This window comes from Nilaparvata lugens, unplaced genomic scaffold, assembly GCF_014356525.2.
Source record: "Nilaparvata lugens isolate BPH unplaced genomic scaffold, ASM1435652v1 scaffold2510, whole genome shotgun sequence".
In the NCBI taxonomy this organism is placed as follows: domain Eukaryota; kingdom Metazoa; phylum Arthropoda; class Insecta; order Hemiptera; family Delphacidae; genus Nilaparvata; species Nilaparvata lugens.
In genome coordinates, this window is record NW_024090314.1 from 975 (window position 1) to 28,188 (window position 27,214).

Genomic DNA, 27,214 nt, shown 5'->3' on the forward strand with positions numbered 1-27,214 from the left:
AGTTTATCTCCATTACCTCTAAGGCAAACGCTGCATTAACTGCTTTTGAAAGCAGACAACGCAACAATGAGGCCACTGCTGGTGCTTCCCAGCGGCCAACATCTCAAAACGCACATTTGGCAAATTTTCAGTTGCCTCAGATTCCGCTTCCACGCTTCAATGGGGAGCTTTCAAAATGGCAAGCATTCTCAAGTGCTTTTACTAATATTATTGGTAATCAAGATAACATTAATGATTCATTGAAATTTTTCTATCTTCGTCAATCACTCAGTGGTGAAGCTCTTGCTAGAGTGGAACACATTGAAGCTGACGAAAATGGTTTTCAGCTTGCATGGAACCTCTTAAGGGAGAGGTATGACAACAAGAGATTAATTGCTGCCAGGCACGTCACGGCAATTGAATCTCCGCCTACCATAAAGCGTAACTGTCCGCAATCATTACGGGCATTCATTGACTTTTGCAAGTCCCACATTACCGCGCTCGAAGCGCTTCAACTTGGAGTCCAAATCAAGGACTTGTTGTATATGCACAAAATGTTGTTGCAGTTGGATACTGCTACTGTTCGAGAATGGGAAAAGAGTGTTGGTATACACGACATTCCCACCATTGATAAATTTTGGAATTTTTTGGAATCACAATGCAAAATCATGGAAGCTGTTGCTTCAAGCTCAGCTAACCATCATCAAGGAAATGTACAGCAAAGTACATCCAACTCGGTTGGTGCTCATAGCAAGCCGAAGTTCAACCAAAATCAATCGAATGTTCAAGCTAGGATGCAGGTTACTACCTCTTCTATGTCACCTTGTAGTTTTTGTAATTCTGTTGGTCATTTTCCAAATCGTTGTAATGAATTATTGAAGTTACAGGTTACTGATCGTTGGAATGCTGTCCGTGACAAAAGGTTATGTTATAATTGCCTCAAGCCTTTCGCACCCAATCATGTTTGTTCGGACAAATCGTGTACACTTTATGGCAAAAGTCACCACACTGTTCTTCACAGGTCGTATCCTCAATCACGGGACACTCAGCCTACTTCTAAGGATAAGGTAACTTCAAATCTTATTCATTCTCAATCTTTTGCTCCCTCCAAGGGTAAGAATGCTGTTTTGAATTCCGTCATGGTTCAGAATACAGAAACAACTAAGCAAGCTGTTTCTCATGCAGAACAGCCTCAGAAGAACTCTCATGTCACGATGAGCTCTACTTCGTCACTGTGTTTGCAACAGCAATCAACTGTCGCCTTGTTACCTACTGCTGAAGTTTTGGTTCAAACTTCTAGTGGGGAATTTATTAAAGCAACCGCGCTTTTAGACTCTTGCTCTGATTGTAATTTGATGTCAACTAGGTTGGCTGAAAAATTGTCACTTGTTACCTTGTATTCTGACACTTTGATTCATAGTGTAGGTGAGAATAAGACCAAATCATCTGTTTCTCATTCTGTTTGCTTGTCTTCATCTGATAGTTCGTGGTCGGTTGAAGAAAATTGTATTGTAGTTGATAGCATATCATCTAATGTTCCTAGGGTGAACATCGATCTTTCTAAAATTTCAATTCCCATTGAACTCAAATTAGCGGATCCATTGTTTGATCAGCCTAAGCCTGTAGATCTGTTACTTGGTGCTGGCATATTTGCATCTGTTCTTCAACCTGGTAAATTATATCTAGCTCAAAACGCTCCTATCCTTCAGAAAACCAGTCTAGGTTGGGTCATATTTGGTTCTTGTAAGACCATTCGTCCTATTGCAGCACCTCGTTCGTTCCTCCCCGCTTCACCTGTGGCCGCTCCCCGTAGGGTCACATCGAATTTTCTAACTACAAATGATGTCTCTCATCAGTTAGAGAAATCAGTTCAGGTATCAGTTCAGGAAAACAGTTCTCAATCAGTTCAGGTATTAGCTACCACTTCTTCTCATAATGATGTTATTTCAGGTATAATCAATAGTTGCTCCACCTATCACAAAATCGTTCGTACAACAGCATATGTTCTACGGTTCATTCATAATTGTAAAAAACAAAATTCAGTCGCTCCGCGCTTTGGTCAATTAGCTATATCTGAAATTTCAGAAGCTGAAAATTGTATCTTCAAATCTATTCAAGAAGAAGCTTTCTCTGCCGAACTTAAAGCATTGCGTCAAAATCAGGAGCTATTGCCTAATAGTTCTATTAAAGCCTTGTCACCATTCGTTCATTCAGATTCTCTGCTCAGAGTTGGTGGACGTTTGCAAAATGCAAATGCTTCATTTGATTACAAACATCAAATATTGTTGCCCAGCAATCACAAATTCACTCGTGCATTGATTGTTGCTCACCATCGTCGTCCAAGTCATGCTGGGGTGCAGGCCACCATGGCCAGTGTAAGACAACGATTTTGGTTTCCCTCCACCCGTCGCACCATCAAAAGTGTATTGCGGCATTGCATATTGTGTTTTCGCTTTTCGGCTCTTCGCTCTGAGCAAATCATGGGTAGTTTACCAGCGGCCCGCATTCAGGCTAACTTTCCCTTTTATAATTGTGGTTTGGATTACGCCGGTCCTATTTCCATCCGTGTAGGTGGCCCCAAATCTCGTACTTTTTCTAAGGCATACTTGTCGCTGTTTGTGTGTATGGTAACTCGTGCCGTTCATATTGAAACTGTCTCGGAACTTACTTCCAAGGCATTTATTGCCGCTCTGATTCGTTTTTCTGCTCGTCGTGGCATCCCGCATTCCATTTTTTCGGACAACGCCACAACTTTCGTTGGTGCCAACAATGAGCTACGTGAGCTCCACGAATTTTTGTCCTCTGATCGTCTCAAATCAGATATTCATGACACTATGTCTGTACTCAACATCCAATGGCACTTCATTCCCCCTCGGGCTCCACACTTCGGTGGACTCTGGGAGAATGCGGTAAAAAATTTCAAACGCATATTCCGTGTAGTCACTTTCAACAAGGTATTTAACTTTGAAGAAACCTGTACTCTTGCTGCTCAGGTCGAGGCCATCTTGAATTCGCGCCCTCTTGTTCCCTTGTCGGAAGATCCACATGATCTTGCCTACTTATCTCCAGGTCATTTTTTGATTGGACGTCCACTTACGTCATTACCCTTCTTGCCGCCTAACACCAAACACATTGACCATCGTTCACGTTGGTATCAACTTGCCGTTTCTATCCAGGAACTCTGGGATAGGTGGTCTCGTGAATATTTAACCACTCTTCAGAAAAAAGGCAAATGGTTAAACAATTATGAAAATTTGAAGGTCGGTACAGTTGTCATCTTGAAGGATCCTGGTTCCGCGCAGTCCACTTGGAAGCTGGCGCGCATTACTGAAGTTCAGGGTAAGGACGACAAGGTTCGAGTTGTCACTGTTCTCACTCCCTCCGGCACCTTTAAGAGGGCTATTTCGAGTTTAGCACCTCTTCCCATTGATGAGGATTCTAGTTAATCCCCCTTGCTCTTATGGTTCATGTTGTATTTTCAGGTTTCATTGTTCTTTTCCCCTGGTTCTCACATGGGGCCCAGTTTTCAATTTCCAATTGCCTTGCCAGATTTTACATATTTCTTACTTTTTCTTATTGTGCCATACCCCCGTATGACCCAAGGGGCCCAGTTTATGTAAAATCTGACAAAGCATTTATTGGAACGGTTTCACTTGTTATTCGTTCCGCTACTACGTAGACATCATGTCGTCATCATGTCTGTCTGTCTGCGCGCTGTGTCTTTCGTGCGTCTGCGCTGACCAGTGACGTCTCAGTCGCGGTTTTTTGCCACTGCTCTAATCAGCTGGTTTTCTATACTTTTATTCGTATTTTTTCGTCGGATTGTTTGCCGTTGCAATTTTAATATTTGTGCTATTCGATTTTTTAGAATTTAATCTTGTCTTTTGGCATCTTACCTTTTAGTTATTTGCCACTTTTTCACCAAACGTTTGTGGATGTTTCACGTACGTGGCTACATTTCCGCCTTCTCGTTTTTGTTGCTAGCGTCTTTAGTTTTTCCTGTCTATCTATTCATGGAGGTCGGCAAGCGTGCTTCCTGCGCTCGGTCTAAACCTTTCATCTGAATTCATCGGACTTACAAAACGTTTTTAAAGTGTGAATTATTCTTCAAATTAATTCGTTTGTTCCATTCTTCAGTGTGATTCAATTATTCATCGAGTTCTTCACTCAATTACTCTGTTAAAATTGGATAAACTTTGTCTAAAATTGCAACCTCGTGTGAGCGTTTCATCACTATTCATTTGATCTACAAAACCTTTTTAAAGTGTGAATTATTCTTCAAATTAATTCGTTTGTTCTATTCTTCAGTGTGATTCAATTATTCATCGAGTTCTTCACTCAGTTACTCTGTTAAAATTGGATAAACTTTGTCTAAAATTGCAACCTTGTGTAAGCTTCAGTTGCCATTTTTCTACAATTGGCTTCACCTCGTGAACCTCAAACTTTCAAGTGCATCATCTCTACTGTTTGGAAATCAATCCAAAAATTCCACAATTTGAAGATCGGATTATTCGTTTGGAATTCTACTCGCTCCAGCCTACTTTTCCATTGGGGGATTCGCCTGCTGTAATGGACGTTTCCATGCTTGTCATCGCATGGCCTGATCACTTCATCGCTTGCTGATGTCCTGTTCCTGTTGGTATTGCGGAGTCGTTGCCTGTCTGCCTGGCCGCATCTCCTCTTCAAAATTTTATTCAGGTTATGTAAATCGTTCTTTTCAATTTTCATTTACGTATGCATCATTATTTTTTTATTAATGTCTATCTTGACATTCAATTCACTGAGGCCACTGACGCCTAATTATTATTTTATTAATGTCTATCTTGACATTCAACTCACTGAGGCCACTGACGCCTATTTATTATTTGATTAATGTCTATCTTGACATTCATTCACTAAGGCTACCGACGCCTATTAATTCTTTGGATTTGACAGCTACCCTTGGCTTTACAAGTGATTCACTGAGGCCACTGATGCCTAATTATTATTTTATTAATGTCTATCTTGACATTCAACTCACTGAGGCCACTGACGCCTACTTATTATTTGATTAATGTCTATCTTGACATTCAATTCACTAAGGCTACCGACGCCTATTAATTCTTTGGATTTGACAGCTACCCTTGGCTTTACAAGTGATTCACTGAGGCCACTGACGCCTAATTATTATTTTATTAATGTCTATCTTGACATTCAACTCACTGAGGCCACTGACGCCTACTTATTATTTGATTAATGTCTATCTTGACATTCAATTCACTAAGGCTACCGACGCCTATTAATTCTTTGGATTTGACAGCTACCCTTGGCTTTACAAGTGATTCACTGAGGCCACTGACGCCTACTTATTATTTTATTAATGTCTATCTTGACATTCTTTCACTGAGGCTACCGACGCCTACCTATTGTTTAGTTAATGTCTAGCTTGACATTCATTTCACTGAGGCCATCGACGCCTATTTATTTATTGGATTTGACAGCTACCCTTGGCTTTACAAGTGATTCATTGAAGGCCACTGTCGCCTATTACTCGTTCTAATTGATGTCTGTCTTGACATTCAATTCATTGAAGGCCCATGTCGCCTATATTCAACCCGGACTGTCCTCATTTGTATTTATTAGCTACCCTTAGCTCTTAAGTGATATTTTTAAGGCCAGTAACGCCTATTAATTGTTAGGTCGAAATCTATTTTGACATTCAAATCACTTAAGGCCTATGCCGCATATATTTTTTATGTATGTTATTTGCTGAGCATTTTTTACAGCTTATTGTCATTTTTTAATCATTATTATTGTACCTTAGTAATAACTTTCATTATTGCACTCAATTTATATTCATTTCAGGTATCATTATTAATACCTTTGCATTTATTGCAATATCATTAATACCAATATCATTAATAATTTAATATCATTAATACCTTTGAAGTTATTGTCAGACCTCAATGGTCATTAATGTCATTGACCTAATTTCATTTAAATTTTGTAGTTCTCTACATTATTTCACATGTTGTAATTTTCCCAAGATTTGACAATTGCCTTTGTATGTGGCCATCTGCCTATTATTATTTTATTGATCTCAAAATATTTGATTCAATCTTTGTATGTGGCCATCTGCCTATTATTATTTTATTGATCTCAAAATATTTGATTCAATCTTTGTATGTGGCCATCTGCCTATTATTATTTTATTGATCTCAAAATATTTGATTCAATCTTTGTATGTGGCCATCTGCCTATTATTATTTTATTGATCTCAAAATATTTGATTCAATCTTTGTATGTGGCCATCTGCCTATTATTATTTTATTGATCTCAAAATATTTGATTCAATCTTTGTATGTGGCCATCTGCCTATTATTATTTTATTGATCTCAAAATATTTGATTCAATGTTTGTAAGAAATAACAATATTTTTTTGAAGACCGCAGTGGCAGGGATTCCAGAAATTCTCATTCTCTCTTCTGAGAATTTCTGGAATCCCTGCCACTGCGGTCTTCAAAAAAATATTGTTATTTCTTCTTTATTTATTCTTTTATCAATCAAGGTATTAAGTATACTTATTCCTACATACTCATTCTTAAATATACATCAGCACATATATTATCTATTTTATAATCAGAATATTAATAATACATCCATAATATAAGTGTATTCTCTATTATTTACTTCTATGAGCAGATTAAGCTTATTAAGTATAAAGTGGAACTCCCCCCCCTACACACAGATGGATAGTCTAGTAGGGGGATTCCAAAATATGTTGTATATTGTATTTCTTATTCATGTAATATGTTTTTGGAAATAAACTGAATTGAATTGAATTGAATGTTTGTATGTGGCCACCTGCCTATTATTATTTTATTGATCCCAAAATATTTGACACAATTGTTTTTGTATGTGGCCATCTGCCTATTATTATCTTATTATTATTAAATCTTATCTTGTTGATTCATTCAGTCTTTTATTGGCGTACTTACCCCAATTCAAGCTATCAGTATTTTTATGCACAGAATTCAAAGATTTATTTGTAGGTATTTATACCAACTATCATCCACAGTCCACTGCCCTGCCCTTGGATTCTGTCACCACTAGTCCTTATTATGCTCGTAGTAATAATGGGCTTGCTGAGAAAGGTGTTTCTATTTCTAAAAGTTTGTTGAGACGTTCTGCTAGTAGTCACAAAGACTTGGCAATTTTTTTGCGGGGTTATAGAAACTCTCCATTGAATAGAGTGAATGCAAGCCTAGCTCAACTTTTTCTGAATAGGATCCCAAATCGAAATTACCCACAAGTTCTCTTCTTTTGAAGCCTATAGTATTGTGTAAAGTTGGTAGGAACAACACAAATGAGCGTCATTATAATAAATCAGCCTGTCCTCTTCCTGAATTTGAGAGAGGGAGTAATGTTTCAATAAGAAAGTCTGGGTCTCAATTATGGGTGCCAAGTGAAGTTGTTGATAAGCTTGATGCTCCTAGGAGTTATATAGGTAGTTAGGGATGAGGTTGGTAAGGAATACCGCCGGAATAGAAGCATGTTGAGAATATCGTTAAACAAAGTGGTGTACAAAACCAGTAGTGATGATGCTCTGGGTCCAATTTCAGATGGCAATCTGCCACAAGGGTCACACATGGCCAATTGCCACAGAATCCACATTCAGGGGAGACTGACCATCCTGAGGAAGTTGCAGGACCAATGAGTAGAGTAGCTGAGTAGGTAGACAAATAAAAAAGCCTAAATACCTACAAGACTATGTTTAATTTATTAATTGTGTCTATTTTGAAATAATTATGTAACTTACATGTACCTAGTCTGATTTTTGTATTATGTAATTGTGTGTAGGTAGTTTTGTTTTTTTCCTTGCAGCAAAATTAATGGATATTAATAATACTATTACTGTGCTTCCCAACAATATTATCATATTTGTTACATACCGTACTTTATACTTATATTGTACTCAGTTTTTATAAAGGAGGAAGGTGTAGGCTATCATAATTATGTTGTATGATTGGGTTGGCAGTGGTTGGAGTGGCTGGAGAATTTATAATAAATAATCCCGAAGTACATAAATGTTGTTTTAATAATTAATAGTGATACCCAATTGATACAATTTGCACTCAATTGCAAGTCTTATGTTTATAGGTAGTGTGAAATACAATATTTACATACCATAACTGATTATTTGATTTACTTAGATAGGTAATTAAATTATCAGGAAATTTTCCTGAGGTTTCAGAAATCTTTATACTCTTTTGAAATATCATCCATAGGAAAGTGTATTCTCTATACCCTAGAAGCACATTATACATAATATTCTGTGCTAGAAGAACTATACTACGTTCCACGTTATCATGGCAGTAGATAAAGATAGGAGACCAACGTTGCTAATTGTCTGTCTTGATTTATTAAGTTTCTACATTGTTAAAAACGGATTTGGCAAGGCTGTGGAGCTTTAGAAAGATAGCGTTAGGTATCTGTTTTGACTAATGATAGACAAAGATAGCAAAACCAAATATTACCATTAATACCAAATATTACCGTTAATAAAATATTACCATTATAACGTGGACCACACTATAATTCTCACGCGTTCGATACTGCTGCTTCGATACTCCAACTTGTGTATCGATACCTGTAAAGTATCGCATCTTCCGATACCACCGGTATCGAAGACAAAATATCGATACCAGAAAATATCGAAAGTATCGGAACGTCCTTAACGACACTACAACAACAACTGAACCAAGCGCCAACGCTAATAAACACAAAGGAGGTTTTACGTATTGATTTATTCTCCAGTATTTTTAGTTATAATATCGCTAGAATCATGGAATCTATTGTAAGTCTATTCCTTTATCACTGTATCTTTTATTATTTAAGTAAGATCTTTTTCTTGTTTTGTTAGTATATAGGATACCGTACTTACTTGGGCTATAGTCTAAAGCTGCATTTAGACCTACACCAAAGCTATTAACAAAATGTTAACTTAATCCTTATAGATTCTTTTAGATTGAACATAACTTATCATACACATGATGAACATATGTGTCTGTCAAGTTCCGTTCAATTTGATAGAATCTATAAGGATTAAGTTATTAATATTTTGTTAATAACTTTGGTGTAAACCCAGCTTAACATATTTCATTAGTAATTGATAAGCATCAATTACTAATAGGCTATAACCTACTTGGACTTGGTACTCGAGATACCAATACCAGACAGAATGTGACAGATCAAAATTAAAATTTTAATCTAATATTTCATGTTCTGTTGAGCCAAAACAGTTTGAAATCTTTAATTGAAATTTGAATAAAATGTGGTTAATGTTGAAAAGTATAACTTGGGTATTTCATTTATTTATACATTTATAGTTACAACATCATTCTCAACTATTAATGATTGGGAGGTTCATGTTATTATGGCTACCGTAATGACAGTGGAGAAAGATAGGAGAGCAGGGTTGCCATTCTTCTGCCTTGCCACTGCCTTCCATATAAAGGATAGGTGATACTGGTATTTCTGATGTACGGTAATAAGGCAATATTAACTGTTCATTCTTGTTTGAAATAATAAATCATTTTTAAATTCATTAATCAATAATCAGGTTTTTTATTTTCATTATATTTCTAATAATTAAATAATAAATTTTCATATTTGAGTGTTACGGCCACCGAGGTAAGCGCAATAACAAATTACTTAGTAACTTCTACTGGTGGAGCCAGGTTGGACTGAGTGAACACAAATTGAAAAGAATACACTTTTATTGATAATTGGAGGACCAGACCAACAATAAGTTGATCAAATGAATTACTCAAACCAATAAATCAAGTTCAATACAACAAAGGGGTGTAAAACAAAGTCTTTCATACAAAGGCGGGAAATCTCACTACATGAGGCGGAAGCACAACTTGTTTAGTTCTATACTGTATTTATAAATTATACTCAACAATAATAAGTCTCAGATTGATATTGAAGTGGTATCACAGTAATAAAACACTTAGAGCCGATTAATCTTGTAGAGAATCAACATGAATGTAACTTGGAGCGGGAAAATGACACGAGACATAGCAGGAAGCGGAATTGACTTTGCACAGTGTACTGAGTTAACGATGACTCGAGAGCGACTCCTTCAAAAAAGAACGGTTCCTCGGCGAACCATAGATCAAATAGCTCTGTAGGAACTAGAGGCAGCGCTCATAGTGGTTACTTACCGCAACTGGTTGGCGGTAACATTGAGATTAGCCTAAATAATATTCATCTATTCCATTAACATGACAAACTGCAAGTAATAATCCATTTTTGAACTATTTTTAACGACACTACAGTCTAATATCTTTGAATATTAGTTATTAAAACTAGTGTTTAAATAAAGAGTGTATTTAAAAACACACATGGTGTATTTACTAAATAATAGTATATTTTGCACCTAGGGTCAAAAATGAGACTTTTCCGGCTCGAAATCAGTTTTCAAGTCCGAGGCCGAGGCCGAGACTAGAAAAGATTGAGAGCCGAAAAAACATTTTTGCCCGTGGCGTGAACGCTATTTTTCACCACACAGAAAAATAAACAATATAAATATGAGAATAATTGTTTATTAGGCACTTCCTAAAGCAAAACAGGAAGGTCATAGCTCTAGCAAATCTGAGGTAATCTGAATATCAGGAAATTGTCCAAGTATTTTTATTTTTTATTCTGATTTGTCTAAATAACCTAAAAGATTATGTTCAATTATGTAAGAGGTTGAGTTTATACTTTTTATTCTTCCAAATGATGATAAGATGATATTATTATAAATGTTTTGATTCTTGAATAATAAACACAAATAATGAAAAGTTTTTGATCAGCTGTTTTAGCACACTTGAAATTTGGCCAATCTGAATGTCAATGTCAACAATGCTTGTTGTTGTTGACTTCGGAAGTTTAGGTTAGAAGATCTATCCTACTCTGAAAGTCGAATTTGAATAGTTTGTAATATATATCTTATCTGCATTTTATTCATCCAAATAAAATGATAGTATCTTATTGCAGAATATCTATTCAATTCTAAAAGCATAAACTGATTCTGTTTCATAATTCATAAACCATTTTGTAAACACATTCACATCAAATCAGAATCAGCTGACTTCAAGGTTATTTTACAGCCCTAGGGCCGTAAAACTTTTACCGGCCTGGTCAGAAAACAATCATTTTCGGCCTCCATAAGACGCACGAAAACCAGCTCATTACATCCAAGTGGGGCGAAAAAGGTTTTTTGACTAGATTGGTTTGAGATAATTGGATGGTTAGTACAGGTAGAAAATATAATACCGTGAGACTTTAAAAAAAATTGTACTGATTTCAGGAACAGGAGGTGAGGGTAATGTCTGTTCTTCCATTCTACTATCTGTTAATATATTGTTTATTGATGATTACATGCTTCACAATACACAAATAGCTTCTCCTTTTGGAGATTCCAAGATTTCTAAGGTATTATATTCCATGCTGATGTTCCCCCAAGCTACATTAACAAATCATCAATTTACATTATCTACTCTGTGTAACTAATCAAAAATCAAATTCTATGAACAAACTGAGCAGTGCGCGATTAGCGAGCAGTCAATGGTATCAGTATTTTAAGACCCTGGAATAACAAACCTATGTAGCCTACCCTTCGATGATGAATGTGAAACAATAACACTAAAAAGACTTGAAATATATTGTGATGATAATAATTACAATTAAAATAAACCTTATTAACAAATATATACAAAGGGGCCTCTAACAGAGGTTAATGAAAATGATACAGCATGCTGTGAACAAGTCAGCTGTGTAGACGACACGACGCGCAGACGACAAGTCGACCAAAATTAGGTTATGTCAGTGGATGTTATAGTGAAATCTGACACCTCTATAGAAGGCAAAGAATTGGCAACGCTGTTCTATTTTTCTGCTATTATAAAGTGGACCTCACTATAGGATTAAATAAGATATAAATAAAAATATAAATCTAAATACCCTTTTTCAAAATAGTTCACTCACAACATGCTTCGGCTATATGATGCCACTATCAAGACTTGATACATGCTATAGACATGTTGTGGGTAAACAATTTTAAAAAGGGTAGGCTACTTGGATTTCTATTTACAATTATTATTAAACGAAAATCCAAATTAAATTCGTTTAATCCATCGGTTCATCCATGCCTTTCCATCTAGCCGTTGACCTTGTTATCAATATTTGCAGTAGCAGAAGTCTTCGGGGTGATTTACTGCATTTAATTTGGATTTTTGTTTAATAATAATTATTAATTCATTAGCATTTGAATTGCAATATCTCAGTAATTTCCATCTGTAGGTTTCTATTTTTATTTAAGAGTAGCCCTAACGGAAAAAATGACGATTCAATAAGAGTACACAATATACATACAAGTACTTTATTGATTCATGTGCTCTATTAAACCGGGTTCCTTCATTTTTTGAAGGTGGAACCTGAGCCATCAAGGGTCTCTGATGAAGAGCCAGTCAATGAAGGGCCAGCAGAGATATCAGACATCAAAGACATGACGGATTCAGTCGACAGCATGTACAGGCATAGCGAGCTGAAACTTCTCAAAGAAGAACAGGTAACTTATTTTGCATCCAAGTATTTATTCACTTTATTTATTCACTAGCAGAAAACCCGATCTCCACAAGGGTCCAATTTGAAACATGACAAACTGGAAACTTGACGTAATGAAATCTTGAAGAATTGAAAATAGGCCTACAACCATCCTCGGTTAATTAAAAATCTGAATGCGAAATTTCAAGTTAATCAGCTTAGTAGTTGAGACGTGATGATGCATCAAACATAATTTTCCTATCTTATACGTGTATAAACCAGCTCTTTACTTTATTGTAGTATAGATTTCAAAATACAATTTCAATGGATGGTTATAGCCCATTTTAAATTCTTCAAGATTTCAGTAGGTCAAGTTTTCAGTTTTTCAAGTTTTATTGCAGAGCACCACGGGTTACCTGCAAGTTTTTTCATAAAAACAGAAACGTATCTTGTCTCATATCACAGTTTATCTGTTATCATCAAATAATAAATGATCTTGTCTGTATAATTTGTGGGTGTATTATCTATTGTAACAATAATGTATAATATATTTGCAGGTATCAGCCACCCCTGTAAAAGTGGAGCAATCAATCTCAAACGAAGGAGTCAACTTGATGGAAAATGAATGCAAAGACAAGGAACGTCCATCTAACAAAGGTTGGTTGATCTATGGCAAACATTCCGCTCTTCAATTGGATTACAAACTATAGTGAGGTCCACGTTATAATGGGAGTGAAGAAAGATAGGAGAACAGTGATGCCGATTCTCTGCCTTGCCACTGCCTTGCCACTGCCTTAGCTGATGATACCGGTATATCAGATGTAATATCAACTGTTCATTCTAGTTGAAAATAATTGATTATATTTATATCGTCTAGAGATATATTTTTCAATGATTGAATAATAAATTTTCATAGTTGAGATAATAAATTTTGTTAATTAATTATATTTCTGAAGTGTTGAGAACGATCTGGCAAATTTGCGATCTAGAATATCATAGCCTTATCTGATTTGTCAAACAATAGACAAGGATAGCAACACCAATGTTAATCAAATACTGCCATTATAATGTGGACCTGACTATAGTACATTTTTACAGCAAGTTATAAAAGTATAGAAGCTTGCAATATCATTGATCATACTCCTATAAGTTTTATTTGAGAATACTTTCCACCTCACCATAAACAGCTTTTAGACCCGGACTCTAGAACACTTAAATCTTGAATCCAATCCAACATTTTAAATCTATATAGAATCCATACCTTTGATGGTTCATAAGATTCAATACAAGTAGTTTAATAGGTGTTCTAGAATCTGGCTCTAATTTAATATAACTTACTTCTTATAAAATGAAAAGAAAAGGATCTCTATTTGCTGGAAACATTTGCTCAGTCTTAGTAACGTAGTGATGTCAGTTAAGATCTAAATGTCTCAATTTAATCATTAGAAAAAAGATTGCATAAGAAGATATCCCAAGGTATAGGACGTTTATGTTCCAAATTCCATTGTTTATTTTTTATTGATTGATACAACAAGTACATCATCAAAATGATAGGTAGAGAAAAAATAATGTAGTCTTGTGCTACACCTCTCCCAAATTTAGATAAGGTTACACATAGTTCGAAATAGGTCAAGTCTTGTAGTGCTTGGAATAACAGTGAAATTTGGTACGCAAAGAGTCTATCCTCCGATGCTATCATCTCTCTTCAATATAATTTTGTACACTTTTTATTTAAAATGTGTTCTCTCTGATATTTGCAGTGTCAAGTAGTATGAACGTTTCGTTAATGTTTCAGAGATAACTCTACCCACTGCCTATGTCAAACTGTATCGCATTGGAGTGCTGGATAGAATTGCCAGAACCCTTTACCAAAAGCAGCGCTCTGATGACGATTATGATGATGTTGATAATGATTATGTAAGTGTTTTTCCAAATAATTTTAGATATAGACCTATGGTATATTTTAATGTTCCCTTAAATTGCATGGAATTAATAAACTCCTGTTATCTGGCTCAGTCAGACTGGCTGGGTTATTTTGGAAACCAAAAATCTACCATGAAGAATGAGTTATCGAAAGTGGGTACTGAACATTGAATCACAAAATTTCATAATAAATCATTGAACAGATAATTCAGAAACTATGTTTTAGAATAAATTTATTCAATACAATCTCTCATAGTTTGATTCTCCAGTCAATCAATGAAAAACAACAACAATGCTAGAAGAGGATAGTGCTATCTGCTTTGTCGAATGATAGACAAGGAAAGCAACACCAATGCTAATCAAATACTGTCATCATAACGTGGACCTCTCTATAGGTATTGGCAACTCTACATTTATCATCAATCGTCCTTAGTTGAATTTGGCACAAAATCTCATTGCAATATACATGTGAGAATTATATACATTATGTAAACTTTGAATGTATAATACAATTACAAAAATTATATCACAACAATATTATAGAATCAATATTCAGTTAAATGAAATCATTGTGCTGAATTACCCCCAGAACTCTCAATACAATTTGAAAATGTTGTCCATCCATTTCAATGCACTTACTTACGTTTCACCATGTTCCTGGCAACTATTGTTAGCTTGCTTTTCTCTGTCTCATGATAGCATTAGTGGTGTCTATCATCAATTCCTGTGGGGTATGAGGATTGCTCCAGTAAACAAAATTTCTTTAAGCAGCTCCACAGGAAAAAGTCAAAACATGACAGATCAGGGGATGTGGTGGCCACAATCCTGTTGAAATGGTCCCTACATAAAAAGTCCTGTAGCGAATTCCTGTGTTCAAAAGTAAATACTTGACCTTCACTAGTTCAACCGCTATGCACAAGGAATGAATAGCCATCCCTACGCTAGCTCCAATCATATAAAAATTAGAATCAGTATCTAACAGTTTCACAAAAATCATGCATTTTCCAAATAAATACATTTAATCCAAGCTAATGAGCAACGGGTTCTGTTTTAAATTAAACACTGTATATTGTGAATGTGCATTTTTGTGATTTGTCATGTGTGAATTACATCACTTGCTGATTGATTGAAGTTCTTTGATTGATATTTGAACCTTGTGATTTTAGGAACCATCATCAGCTGATAGTGGGAGTGATTCGTCTGCAGAAGAGGAGGAAGAAGGAAACAATGAAGAAATGGTAGGAGAGGGGAGGGTTTCATGCAAGACTACTTCTAAAAAGCTTCATCAATGTAAATTCTGTGCAAAGAGCTTCTCTCAGAATTCTAATTTGACTGTTCACATCCGTACTCATACCAAAGAGAAGCCTTATCATTGTACAGTATGTACAAAAACGTTCTCTCAGTCTGGTCATCTAACTATTCACATGCGTACTCACTCCAAAGAGAAGCCATTCAGTGTACAGTCTGCACCAAAAGGTTCTCTGTGTCTGGTGATTTAACTGTTCATATGCGTACCCACACCAAAGAGAAGCCATTCCAGTGTACAGTCTGCACCAAAAGGTTCTCTGAGTCTGGTGCCTTGACTAAGCATATGCGTACCCACACCAAAGAGAAGCCTTTTCAGTGTACAGTCTGCACCAAAAGGTTCTCTGAGTCTGGTGCCTTGACTAAGCATATGCGCACACACACCAAAGATAAGCCATTCCAGTGTACAGTCTGCACCAAAAGGTTCTCTGAGTCTGGTGCCTTGACTAAGCATATGCGTACCCACACCAAAGAGAAGCCTTTTCAGTGTACAGTCTGTACAAAAACGTTCTCTCAGTCTGGTCATCTAACTATTCACATGCGTACTCACTCCAAAGAGAAGTCATTCCAGTGTACAGTCTGCACCAAAAGGTTCTCTGTTTCTAGTAGTTTGACAGTTCACATGCGTACCCACACCAAAGAGAAGCCATTTCAGTGTACAGTCTGCACCAAAAGGTTCTCTGAGTCTGGTGGCTTGACTAAGCATATGCGTACCCACACCAAAGAGAAGCCATTCCAGTGTACAGTCTGCACCAAGAGGTTCTCTGTTTCTAGTCATTTGACAGTTCACATGCGTACTCACACCAAAGAGAAGCCTTTTCAGTGTACAGTCTGCACCAAAAGGTTCTCTGTGTCTGGTCATTTAACTGTTCATATGCGTACCCATACCGAAGAGAAGCCATTCCAGTGTACAGTCTGCACCAAAAGGTTCTCTGAGTCTGGTCATTTAACTGTTCATATGCGTACCCACACGAAAGAGAAGCCATTCCTGTGTACAGTCTGGAAACATGGATATTTTCTCCAAGCCTCAACTAATTTTATAGAAACTCTTGTATCATGTTGTATTGTTCTTAGCTACATAATACTGTATTCATAGATAAGTAAGCTTCCATTGTAAAAATTGTAAAATATATAAATAGATGAATAAATAAGGCGACTCCCACATTTGAGGTTTAAGCAGCAATCAATACGGTATAAATAAAAAAAAACATGGGACATTAGTGCAATATTTTCACATTTGGAGCGTTCACCAGAACGTTCTTCAACATTGTAGAAATATACTTAATCTACAAAATACTCTATCTCAATATTATGTAAATTTATTATTGAATCGAGAAATAGAGAAGGCTATAATGCAGTATTTGATTAACATTGGCGTTGCTATCCTTGTATATCAATCAACAAAGCAGACAGTGGTATCATTTTCTACCTCTGCAACTTTGCCAGATCGTTCTTCAACTATGTATAAATATTATTAATTTACAAAATACTTCATTTAAATTATAAAAATTAATTATTGAATCGACAGATAGGAGGTTCAGAAATCTGTTTGTAATATTCCTTGTAAATAATCCCTTATATGGAGAGAAACTCATATTCGAGGGTTTTTAAATTAATAGAAAATAATGTACTGTACATATTATAGTAAATGGATGTCAATTAGAGTCCAATTTTTGTGAATGTTTATTGTTGTGTTGTATAAACCTTGTACTTATTGTGCTGTATTGTATTGTGTTGTGTTTACAGGCCTGGTTATGTCAAATTGTGATGTTCTATTGAGTCATTAGCCTCAAAATATTTTTAAAAGATAAATTCTATTTTATTCTTATCTTTGTGTTCTCATAATGATAAATAACTTGTCACTTGTGTATTATGAAATATGTGTAATATTAATGTAATACTATTTATATTAAATTTGAATATTCTGTGTTGAAATGAATCTATTATTTCCCTGCAATGAAACCTATGAACTCTCATAAGTTGCTTTTCACAGCTACTTATTAATATATAGTAGGTGCAAACCTTGTATTGCAGCATTCCTCTTATGGAGTACAGTGTTGCCAGATTTCACCAAATCCAGAGAGCCAATTGTGTTAGAGAAAGAGCGAAAAAGAGAGCGTAGACATTTTTGATAGAATCGGCAACAGTGTGCTCCTATTGGTTATATTGGAATAGTATTCTTGGCCATAAAGCCCCGTGCTGCAAACTAAGGTTTGCTCGGACTGTAGCTAATTAAGACAGCATCAATGTTGAAAACTGGTCAAAAAAGAGCAGCGCTTTCAAATTAACGAATGACGCATCATCACGTCTGAACTACTGGACTGATTAACTTGAAATTTTGCATGTACATTCTTTATTCACCAAGGATGGTTATAGGACTATTTTCAATTCTTCAAGATTTCGTTGCACGTCAAGTTTTCAGTTTGTCAAGCTGCTAATTGGAGCCTTGCGGAGCACGGGTTACCTGCTAGTAATAAATAAATGAACTTGTCCATATAATTTGTGGGTGTATCATCTATTGTAACTATAATGTATAATATATTTGCAGGTATCAGCCACCCCTGTACAAGTGGAGCAATCAATCTCAAACGAAGGAGTCAACTTGATGGAAAATGAATGCAAAGACAAGGAACGACCATCTAACAAAGGTTGGTTGATCTATGGCAAACATTCCGCTCTTCAATTGATTTACAAACTATAGTGAGGTCCACGTTATAATGGGAGTGAAGAAAGATAGGAGAACAGTGATGCCGATTCTCTGCCTTGCCACTGCCTTAGCTGATGATACCGGTATATCAGATGTAATATCAACTGTTCATTCTTGTTGAAAATAATCGATTATATTTATATCGTCTAGAGATATATTTTTCAATGATTGAATAATAAATTTTCATAGTTGAGATGATAAATTTTGTTAATTAATTATATTTCTGAAGTGTTGAAAACGATCTGGCAAATTTGCGATCTAGAAAATGATGTACTGTACATATTATAGTAAATGGATGTCAATTAGAGTCCAATTTTTGTGAATGTTTATTGTTGTGTTGTATAAACCTTGTACTTATTGTGCTGTATTGTATTGTGTTGTGTTTACAGGCCTGGTTATGTCAAATTGTGATGTTCTATTGAGTCATTAGCCTCAAAATATTTTTAAAAGATAAATTCTATTTTATTCTTATCTTTGTGCTCTCATAATGATAAATAACTTGTCACTTGTGTATTATGAAATATGTGTAATAATAATGTAATACTATTTATATTAAATTTGAATATTCTGTGTTGAAATGAATCTATTATTTCCCTGCAATGAAACCTATGAACTCTCATAATTTGCTTTTCACAGCTACTTATTAATATATAGTAGGTGCAAACCTTGTTTTGCAGCATTCCTCTTATGGAGTACAGTGTTGCCAGATTTCACCAAATCCAGAGAGCCAATTGTGTTAGAGAAAGAGCGAAAAAGAGAGCATAGACATTTTTGATAGAATCGGCAACAGTGTGCTCCTATTGGTTATATTGGAATAGTATTCTTGGCCATAAAGCCCCGTGCTGCAAACTAAGGTTTGCTCGGACTGTAGCCAATTAAGACAGCATCAATGTTGAAAACTGGTCAAAAAAGAGCAGCGCTTTCAAATTCACGAATGACGCATCATCACGTCTGAACTACTGGACTGATTAACTTGAAATTTTGCATGTACATTCTTTATTCACCAAGGATGGTTATAGGACTATTTTCAATTCTTCAAGATTTCGTTGCACGTCAAGTTTTCAGTTTGTCAAGCTGCTAATTGGAGCCTTGCGGAGCACGGGTTACCTGCTAGTAATAAATAAATGAACTTGTCCATATAATTTGTGGGTGTATCATCTATTGTAACTATAATGTATAATATATTTGCAGGTATCAGCCACCCCTGTACAAGTGGAGCAATCAATCTCAAACGAAGGAGTCAACTTGATGGAAAATGAATGCAAAGACAAGGAACGACAATCTAACAAAGGTTGGTTGATCTATGGCAATCATTCCGCTTTTCAATTGAATTACAAACTATAGTGAAGTCCACGTTATAATGGGAGTGAAGAAAGATAGGAGAACAGTGATGCCGATTCTCTGCCTTGCCACTGCCTTAGCTGATGATACCGGTATATCAGATGTAATATCAACTGTTCATTCTTGTTGAAAATAATCGATTATATTTATATCGTCTAGAGATATATTTTTCAATGATTGAGTAATTAATTTTCATAGTTGAGATGATAAATTTTGTTAATTAATTATATTTCTGAAGTTTTGAAAACGATCTGGCAAATTTGCGAGCTAGAAATGATAGCCTTAACTGATTTGTCAAGCAATAGACAAGGATAGCAACACCAATGTTAATCAAATACTGCCATTATAATGTGGACCTGACTATACCACATTTTTACAGCAAGTTATAAAAGTATAGAAGCTTGCAATATCATTGATCATACTCCTATAAGTTTTATTTGAGAATACTTTCCACGTCACTATAAACATATTTTAGACCCAGACTCTAGGACACTTAAATCTTGAATCTAATGCACCATTAAATCTATATGGAATCTATAGCTTTGATGGTTCATTAGATTCAATATAAGTAGCTTAATAGGTGTTTTAGATTCTGGATCTAATTTAATATAACTTACTTCTTATAAAATGAAAAGAAAAGGATCTCTATTTGCTTGAAACATTCGCTCAGTCTTAGTAACGTAGTGATGTCAGTTAAGATCTAAATGTCTCAATTTAATCATAAGAAAAAAGATTGCATAAGAAGATATCCCAAGGTATAGGACGTTTATGTTCCGAATTTCATTGTTTATTCTTTATTGGTTGATACAATAAGTACATCATCAAAATGATAGGGAGAGAAAAAAATAATGTAGCCTTGTGCTACACCTCTCCCAAATTTAGATAAGGTTACACATAGTTCGAAATAGGTTTAGTCTTGTAGTAGTTCACTTCACAAAACAGTCCTAAATTTTATTATTTCCACAAAATAAATTATATTCAAGCCGATAGTCCCAGTAGTTCTTTTTCTTGATGCTATGTGATGCTGTTAGAGTCTCTCATAATGTGCCGTTCATATACACTCTCACTCGTTCAAGACAGTAATATTGACAAAAATCGGCTTGAAATAACAGTGAAATTTGGGACACAAACAGTCCATACCAAACAGTCTATCCTCCGATGCTATCATCTCTCATCAATATAATTTTGTACACTTTTTATGTGAAATGTGCTCTCTCTCTCTAATAATTTGCAGTGTTAAGTTGTATGAGTTTCGTTAATGTTTCAGAGTTAACTCTACCCACTGCCTATGTCAAACTGTATCGCATTGGAGTGCTGGATAGAATTGCCAGAACCCTTCACCAAAAGCAGCGCTCTGATGACGATTATGATGATGTTGATGATGATTATGTAAGTGTTTTTCCAAATAATTTTAGATATTGACCTATGGTATATTCTAATGTTCCCTTAAATTGCGTGGAATTAATAAACTCCTGTTATCTGGCTCAGTCAGACTGGCTGGGTTATTTTGGAAACCAAAAATCTACCATGAAGAATGAGTTATCGAAAGTGGGTACTGAACATTGAATCACAAAATTTCAGAATAAATCATTGAACAGATAATTCAGAAACCATGTTTTAGAATCAATTTATTCCATACAATCTCTCATAGTTTGATTCTCCAGTCAATCAATGAAAAACAACAACAATGCTAGAAAAGGATAGTGATATCTGCTTTGTCGAATGATAGACAAGGATAGCAAGATCAATGCTAATCAAATACTGCTATCATAACGAGGACTTTACTATAGGTATTGGCAACTCTACATTTATTATCATAATCATCCTTAGTAGAATTTGGCACAAAATCTCATTACAATATACATGTGGAATTATATACATTATGTAAACTTTTAATGTATAATACAATTACAAAAATTATATCACAACAATATTATAGAAATAATATTCAGTTAAATGAAATCATTGTGCTGAATTACCCCCAGAACTCTCAATACAATTTGAAAATGTTGTCCATCCATTTCAATGCACTTACGTTTCACCATGTTCCTGGCAACTATTGTTAGCTTGCTTTTCTCTGTCTCATGATAGCATTAGTGGTGTCTATCATCAATTCCTGTGGGGTATGAGGATTGCTCCGGTAAACAAAATTTCTTTAAGCAGCTCCACAGGAAAAAGTCAAAACATGACAGATCAGGGGATGTGGTGGCCACAATCCTGTTGAAATGGTCCCTACATAAAAAGTCCTGTAGCGAATTCCTGTGTTCAAAAGTAAATACTTGACCTTCACTAGTTCAACCGCTATGCACAAGGAATGAATAGCCATCCCTACTCTAGCTCCAGTCATATAAAAATTAGAATCAGTATCTAACAGTTTCACAAAAATCATGCATTTTCCAAATAAATACATTTAGTTTCACAAAAATCATGCATTTTCCAAATAAATACATTTAGTTTCACAAAAATCATGCATTTTCCAAATAAATACATTTAGTTTCACAAAAATCATGCATTTTCCAAATAAATACATTTAGTTTCACAAAAATCATGCATTTTCCAAATAAATACATTTAGTTTCACAAAAATCATGCATTTTCCAAATAAATACATTTAATCCAAGCTAATGAGCAACGGGTTCTGTTTTAAATTAAACACTGTATATTGTGAATGTGCATTTTTGTGATTTGTCATGTGTGAATTACATCACTTGCTGATTGATATTTGCACCTTGTGATTTCAGGAACCATCATCAGCTGATAGTGAGAGTGAATCGTCTGCAGAAGAGGGGGAAGTAGGCAACAATGTAGAAATGGTAGGAGAGAAGAGGGTTTCATGCAAAACTACTTCTAAAAAGCTTCATCAATGTAAATTCTGTGCAAAAAGCTACTCTAGGTCCAGTAATTTGACTGCTCATATTCGGACGCACACCAAAGAGAAGCCATTTCAGTGTACAGTCTGCACCAAAAGGTTCTCTGAGTCTGGTGGCTTGACTAAGCATATGCGCACACACACCAAAGATAAGCCATTCCAGTGTACAGTCTGCACCAAAAGGTTCTCTGAGTCTGGTTCCTTGACTAAGCATATGCGTACCCACACGAAAGAGAAGCCATTCCAGTGTACAGTATGTACAAAGAGGTTCTCTCTTTCTTGTAATTTGAGCAGACATATGCGCATTCATACCAAGGAGAAGCCTTACCAGTGTACAGTCTGCACCAAAAGGCTCTCTCAGTCTGGTCATCTAACTATTCACATGCGTACTCACTCCAAAGAGAAGCCATTCCAGTGTGCAGTCTGCACCAAAAGGTTCTCTGAGTCTGGTGCCTTGACTAAGCATATGCGTACTCACACCAAAGAAAAGCCTTTTCAGTGTACAGTCTGCACCAAAAGGTTCTCTGTGTCTGGTTCCTTGACTGTTCATATGCGTACCCACACCAAAGAGAAGCCTTTTCAGTGTACAGTCTGCACCAAAAGGTTCTCTGTGTCTAGTGCCTTGACTGTTCACATGCGCACTCACACCAAAGAGAAGCCTTTTCAGTGTACAGTCTGCACCAAAAGGTTCTCTGTGTCTAGTGCCTTGACTGTTCACATGCGCACTCACACCAAAGAGAAGCCATTCCGGTGTACAGTCTGTACAGAAAGATTTTCCCAGTCTGGTCATTTAACTCGTCATATGCTCACTCACACCAATGAGAGACCATTCCAGTGAACAGTATGTAGAAAAAGTTCTCTCAGTGTGGAAAAATGAATCAACATAATATGCGTTGTCACACATCAGTTTAGAATGTCTGAGTTTCTTCTCTATTGGTGTGTTGTCTGTGTAATATCTCTCCAATATTGTTTAAAAAAAAAACTAATTATTCGGTAGATTTGTATTGCAAAATAAGTTGACTGGATGTTCCATCCACAATAATTGTGAATCAATTCTTCAAATATCAATATGGTGTGTATAACATAAGTTGTGACTTATGTTGCCAAATTGTGCAAAATTTCAATCTTTTCATGCGAGTCCATATGACAGGATCTATTCAATTCGACAACACTGTCGATGCTGAGTTGTCAATATGAATATATCCAGTTATATGGGTTTGCATGAACAAATTGATATTCTGCACAATTTGGAAACACGGATATTTTCTCCAAGCCTCAACTAATTTTATAGAAACTCTTGTATCATGTTATATTGTTCTTAGCTACATAATAGTGTATTCATAGATACGTAAGCTTCCATTGTAAAAATTGTAAAATAAATAAATAGATGAATAAATAAGGCGACTCCCACATTTGAGGTTTAAGCAGCAATCAATACGGTATAAATAAAAAAACATGAGACATTAGTGCAATATTTTCACATTTGGATCGTTCACCAGAACGTTCTTCAACATTGTAGAAATATACTTAATCTACAAAATACTCTATCTCAATATTATGTAAATTTATTATTGAATCGAGAAATAGAGAAGGCTATAATGCAGTATTTGATTAACATTGGCGTTGCTATCCTTGTATATCAATCAACAAAGCAGACAGTGGTATCATTTTCTACCTCTGCAACTTTGCCAGATCGTTCTTCAACTATGTATAAATATTATTAATTTACAAAATACTTCATTTAAATTATAAAAATTAATTATTGAATCGACAGATAGGAGGTTCAGAAATCTGTTTGTAATATTCCTTGTAAATAATCCCTTATATGGAGAGAAACTTATATTCGAGGGTTTTTAAATTAATAGAAAATAATGTACTGTACATATTATAGTAAATGGATGTCAATTAGAGTCCAATTTTTGTGGATGTTTATTGTTGTGTTGTATAAACCTTGTACTTATTGTGCTGTATTGTATTGTGTTGTGTTTACAGGCCTGGTTATGTCAAATTGTGATGTTCTATTGAGTCATTAGCCTCAACATATTTTTAAAAGATAAATTCTATTTTATTCTTATCTTTGTGTTCTCATAATGATAAATAACTTGTCACTTGTGTATTATGAAATATGTGTAATAATAATGTAATACTATTTATATTAAATTTGAATATTCTGTGTTGAAATGAATCTATTATTTCCCTGCAATGAAACCTATGAACTCTCATAAGTTGCTTTTCACAGCTACTTATTAATATATAGTAGGTGCAAACCTTGTATTGCAGCATTGCTCTTACGGAGTACAGTGTTGCCAGATTTCACCAAATCCAGAGAGCCAATTGTGTTAGAGAAAGAGCGAAAAAGAGAGCGTAGACATTTTTGATAGAATCGGCAACAGTGTGCTCCTATTGGTTATATTGGAATAGTATTCTTGGCCATAAAGCCCCGTGCTGCAAACTAAGGTTTGCTCGGACTATAGCTAATTAAAACAGCATCAATGTTGAAAACTGGTCAAAAAAGAGCAGCGCTTTCAAATTCACGAATGACGCATCATCACGTCTGAACTACTGGACTGATTAACTTGAAATTTTGCATGTACATTCTTTATTCACCAAGGATGGTTATAGGACTATTTTCAATTCTTCAAGATTTCGTTGCACGTCAAGTTTTCAGTTTGTCAATCTGCTAATTGGAGCCTTGCGGAGCACGGGTTACCTGCTAGTAATAAATAACTGAACTTGTCCATATAATTTGTGGGTGTATCATCTATTGTAACTATAATGTATAATATATTTGCAGGTATCAGCCACCCCTGTACAAGTGGAGCAATCAATCTCAAACGAAGGAGTCAACTTGATGGAAAATGAATGCATAGACAAGGAACGTCCATCTAACAAAGGTTTGTTGATCTATGGCAAATGTTCCGCTCTTCCATTGAATTACAAACTATAGTGAGGTCCACGTTATAATGGCAATGGAGAAAGATAGGATAACAGCATTGCCTATTCTCTGCCTTGCCACTGCCTTAGCTGATACCTGTATATCAGATGTAATATCAACTGTTTATTCTTATTAATATGATTATATTTTAATCGTTAAGAAATATATTTTCCAATTATTGAATAATGAATTTAAATAGTTTAGATGAATATTTTGTTAATTAATTATATTTTCAAATTGTTGAAAACGATCTGGCAAATTTGCGAGCCAGAAAATGATAGCCCCATCTGATTTGTCAAGCGATGGACATGAAAAGCAACACCAATGTTAATCAAATACTGCCATTATAACGTGAACCCCACCATAGTAGGCCTACTTTTATACAGCAAGTTATAACAGTATATAGAAGCTCGCAATATCATTGATTATTCTCTTATAAGTTGTATTAGAGAATACTTTGAACTATAAACATCTTTTAGACCCGGTTTCTAGGGCACTTATATCTTGAATCTAATGCACCATTAAATCTATATGGAATTTATAGCTTTGATTGTTCATTAGATTCAATATAAGAAGCTTAATGAGTGTTCTAGAAACCTGGCTTCAGTTTGATATAACTTATTACTTCTTTAATAACACATTTGCTCAGTCTTAGAACCGTAGTGATGTCATAAGAATAGATTGCATAAGAAGATATCCCAATAGTCCAGTCACTATATACATTGGTGCATGCAATTTATATTGTAGTTCTGATTTTTCAATATATCATTTGGGTACATATCAAATTTCTTCATGCAAAATTTACACTCAACAATAAATTTTCCATTTTTCGACCGAATTTGACTTACTATTTTGACTTTGATTTTGGACCGCCTTGACGAGACGAGAAGAATGAAGTGTAGTACGATGAAATCTGAGCACTGTGTCAAAAGTTATAAGTGTTTGAAATTTTGATCCTTGAGGTGTCCTTAAGCGCGCCTCTCCACTAGGAAATGAAGTGCATCTAACGGGTGATTCTCATAGAACATAATGTCATGAACTTATGTCATTGTGCGAAATATCAATGTGAGGACAATGTGGTTGGTGATGATGGTTGAAGCTGAAAATTAGGTGTTTTTCACAATACAAGGAGCATTTTTGTCAGGTGTACCTGAAAATCTATATGAGATAGAGCACTCTACCTGATCTCAGATTGTAGAGCACAAAAATACGCCCAGAGGGATTTTGAATTATACATCTAAGGGCCGGTTTCCGAGCTCGGGATTTAGCTAAGTCCTAGACTTTAAACAGCTGGAGTCAGAAAATTGACTTTCCAAAACGGGGCGTAGTCGCAGCTTTTATAACAGTAGTCGTAGTTTTTATTTTCTCATTTCTATAATTGGAAACGTTTCTCCTTGACGAAATTAGACATTCCTAAATAATTCAAAATAGCTGAAACTTTACACTATTTTCTCTCTATTTTATTTTGTGTTCAATTTTCTAGTTTTTCGAAATTTAATTCAAAAGTGACTATGACAATGACTGCGACTACGCCCCGTTTTGTAAAACCAATTTTCTGACTCCAGCTGTTTAAAGTCTAGGAC

At 35.3% G+C, this 27,214-nt stretch overlaps 1 protein-coding gene across 14 annotated transcripts in view; it reads left to right on the forward strand.

Moving 5' to 3' along the window:
• Nucleotides 1–8,690: 8,690 nt before the first annotated feature.
• The window catches only part of LOC111047368 (cilia- and flagella-associated protein 58), a gene marked incomplete at its 3' end in the record, with an annotated part of 60,292 nt that continues 41,768 nt past the window's right edge, over nucleotides 8,691–27,214 (forward strand). For 2 of the 14 annotated variants that reach the window (XM_039444004.1, XM_039444008.1), the window contains 9 exon segments: nucleotides 8,691–8,815; nucleotides 12,437–12,577; nucleotides 13,110–13,209; nucleotides 14,348–14,469; nucleotides 15,642–15,713; nucleotides 18,329–18,428; nucleotides 21,096–21,217; nucleotides 22,569–22,640; nucleotides 25,491–25,590. In XM_039444004.1, coding sequence (XP_039299938.1) covers nucleotides 8,804–8,815; nucleotides 12,437–12,577; nucleotides 13,110–13,209; nucleotides 14,348–14,469; nucleotides 15,642–15,713; nucleotides 18,329–18,428; nucleotides 21,096–21,217; nucleotides 22,569–22,640; nucleotides 25,491–25,590 — 841 coding nt within the window. 14 annotated transcript variants of the gene reach the window in all.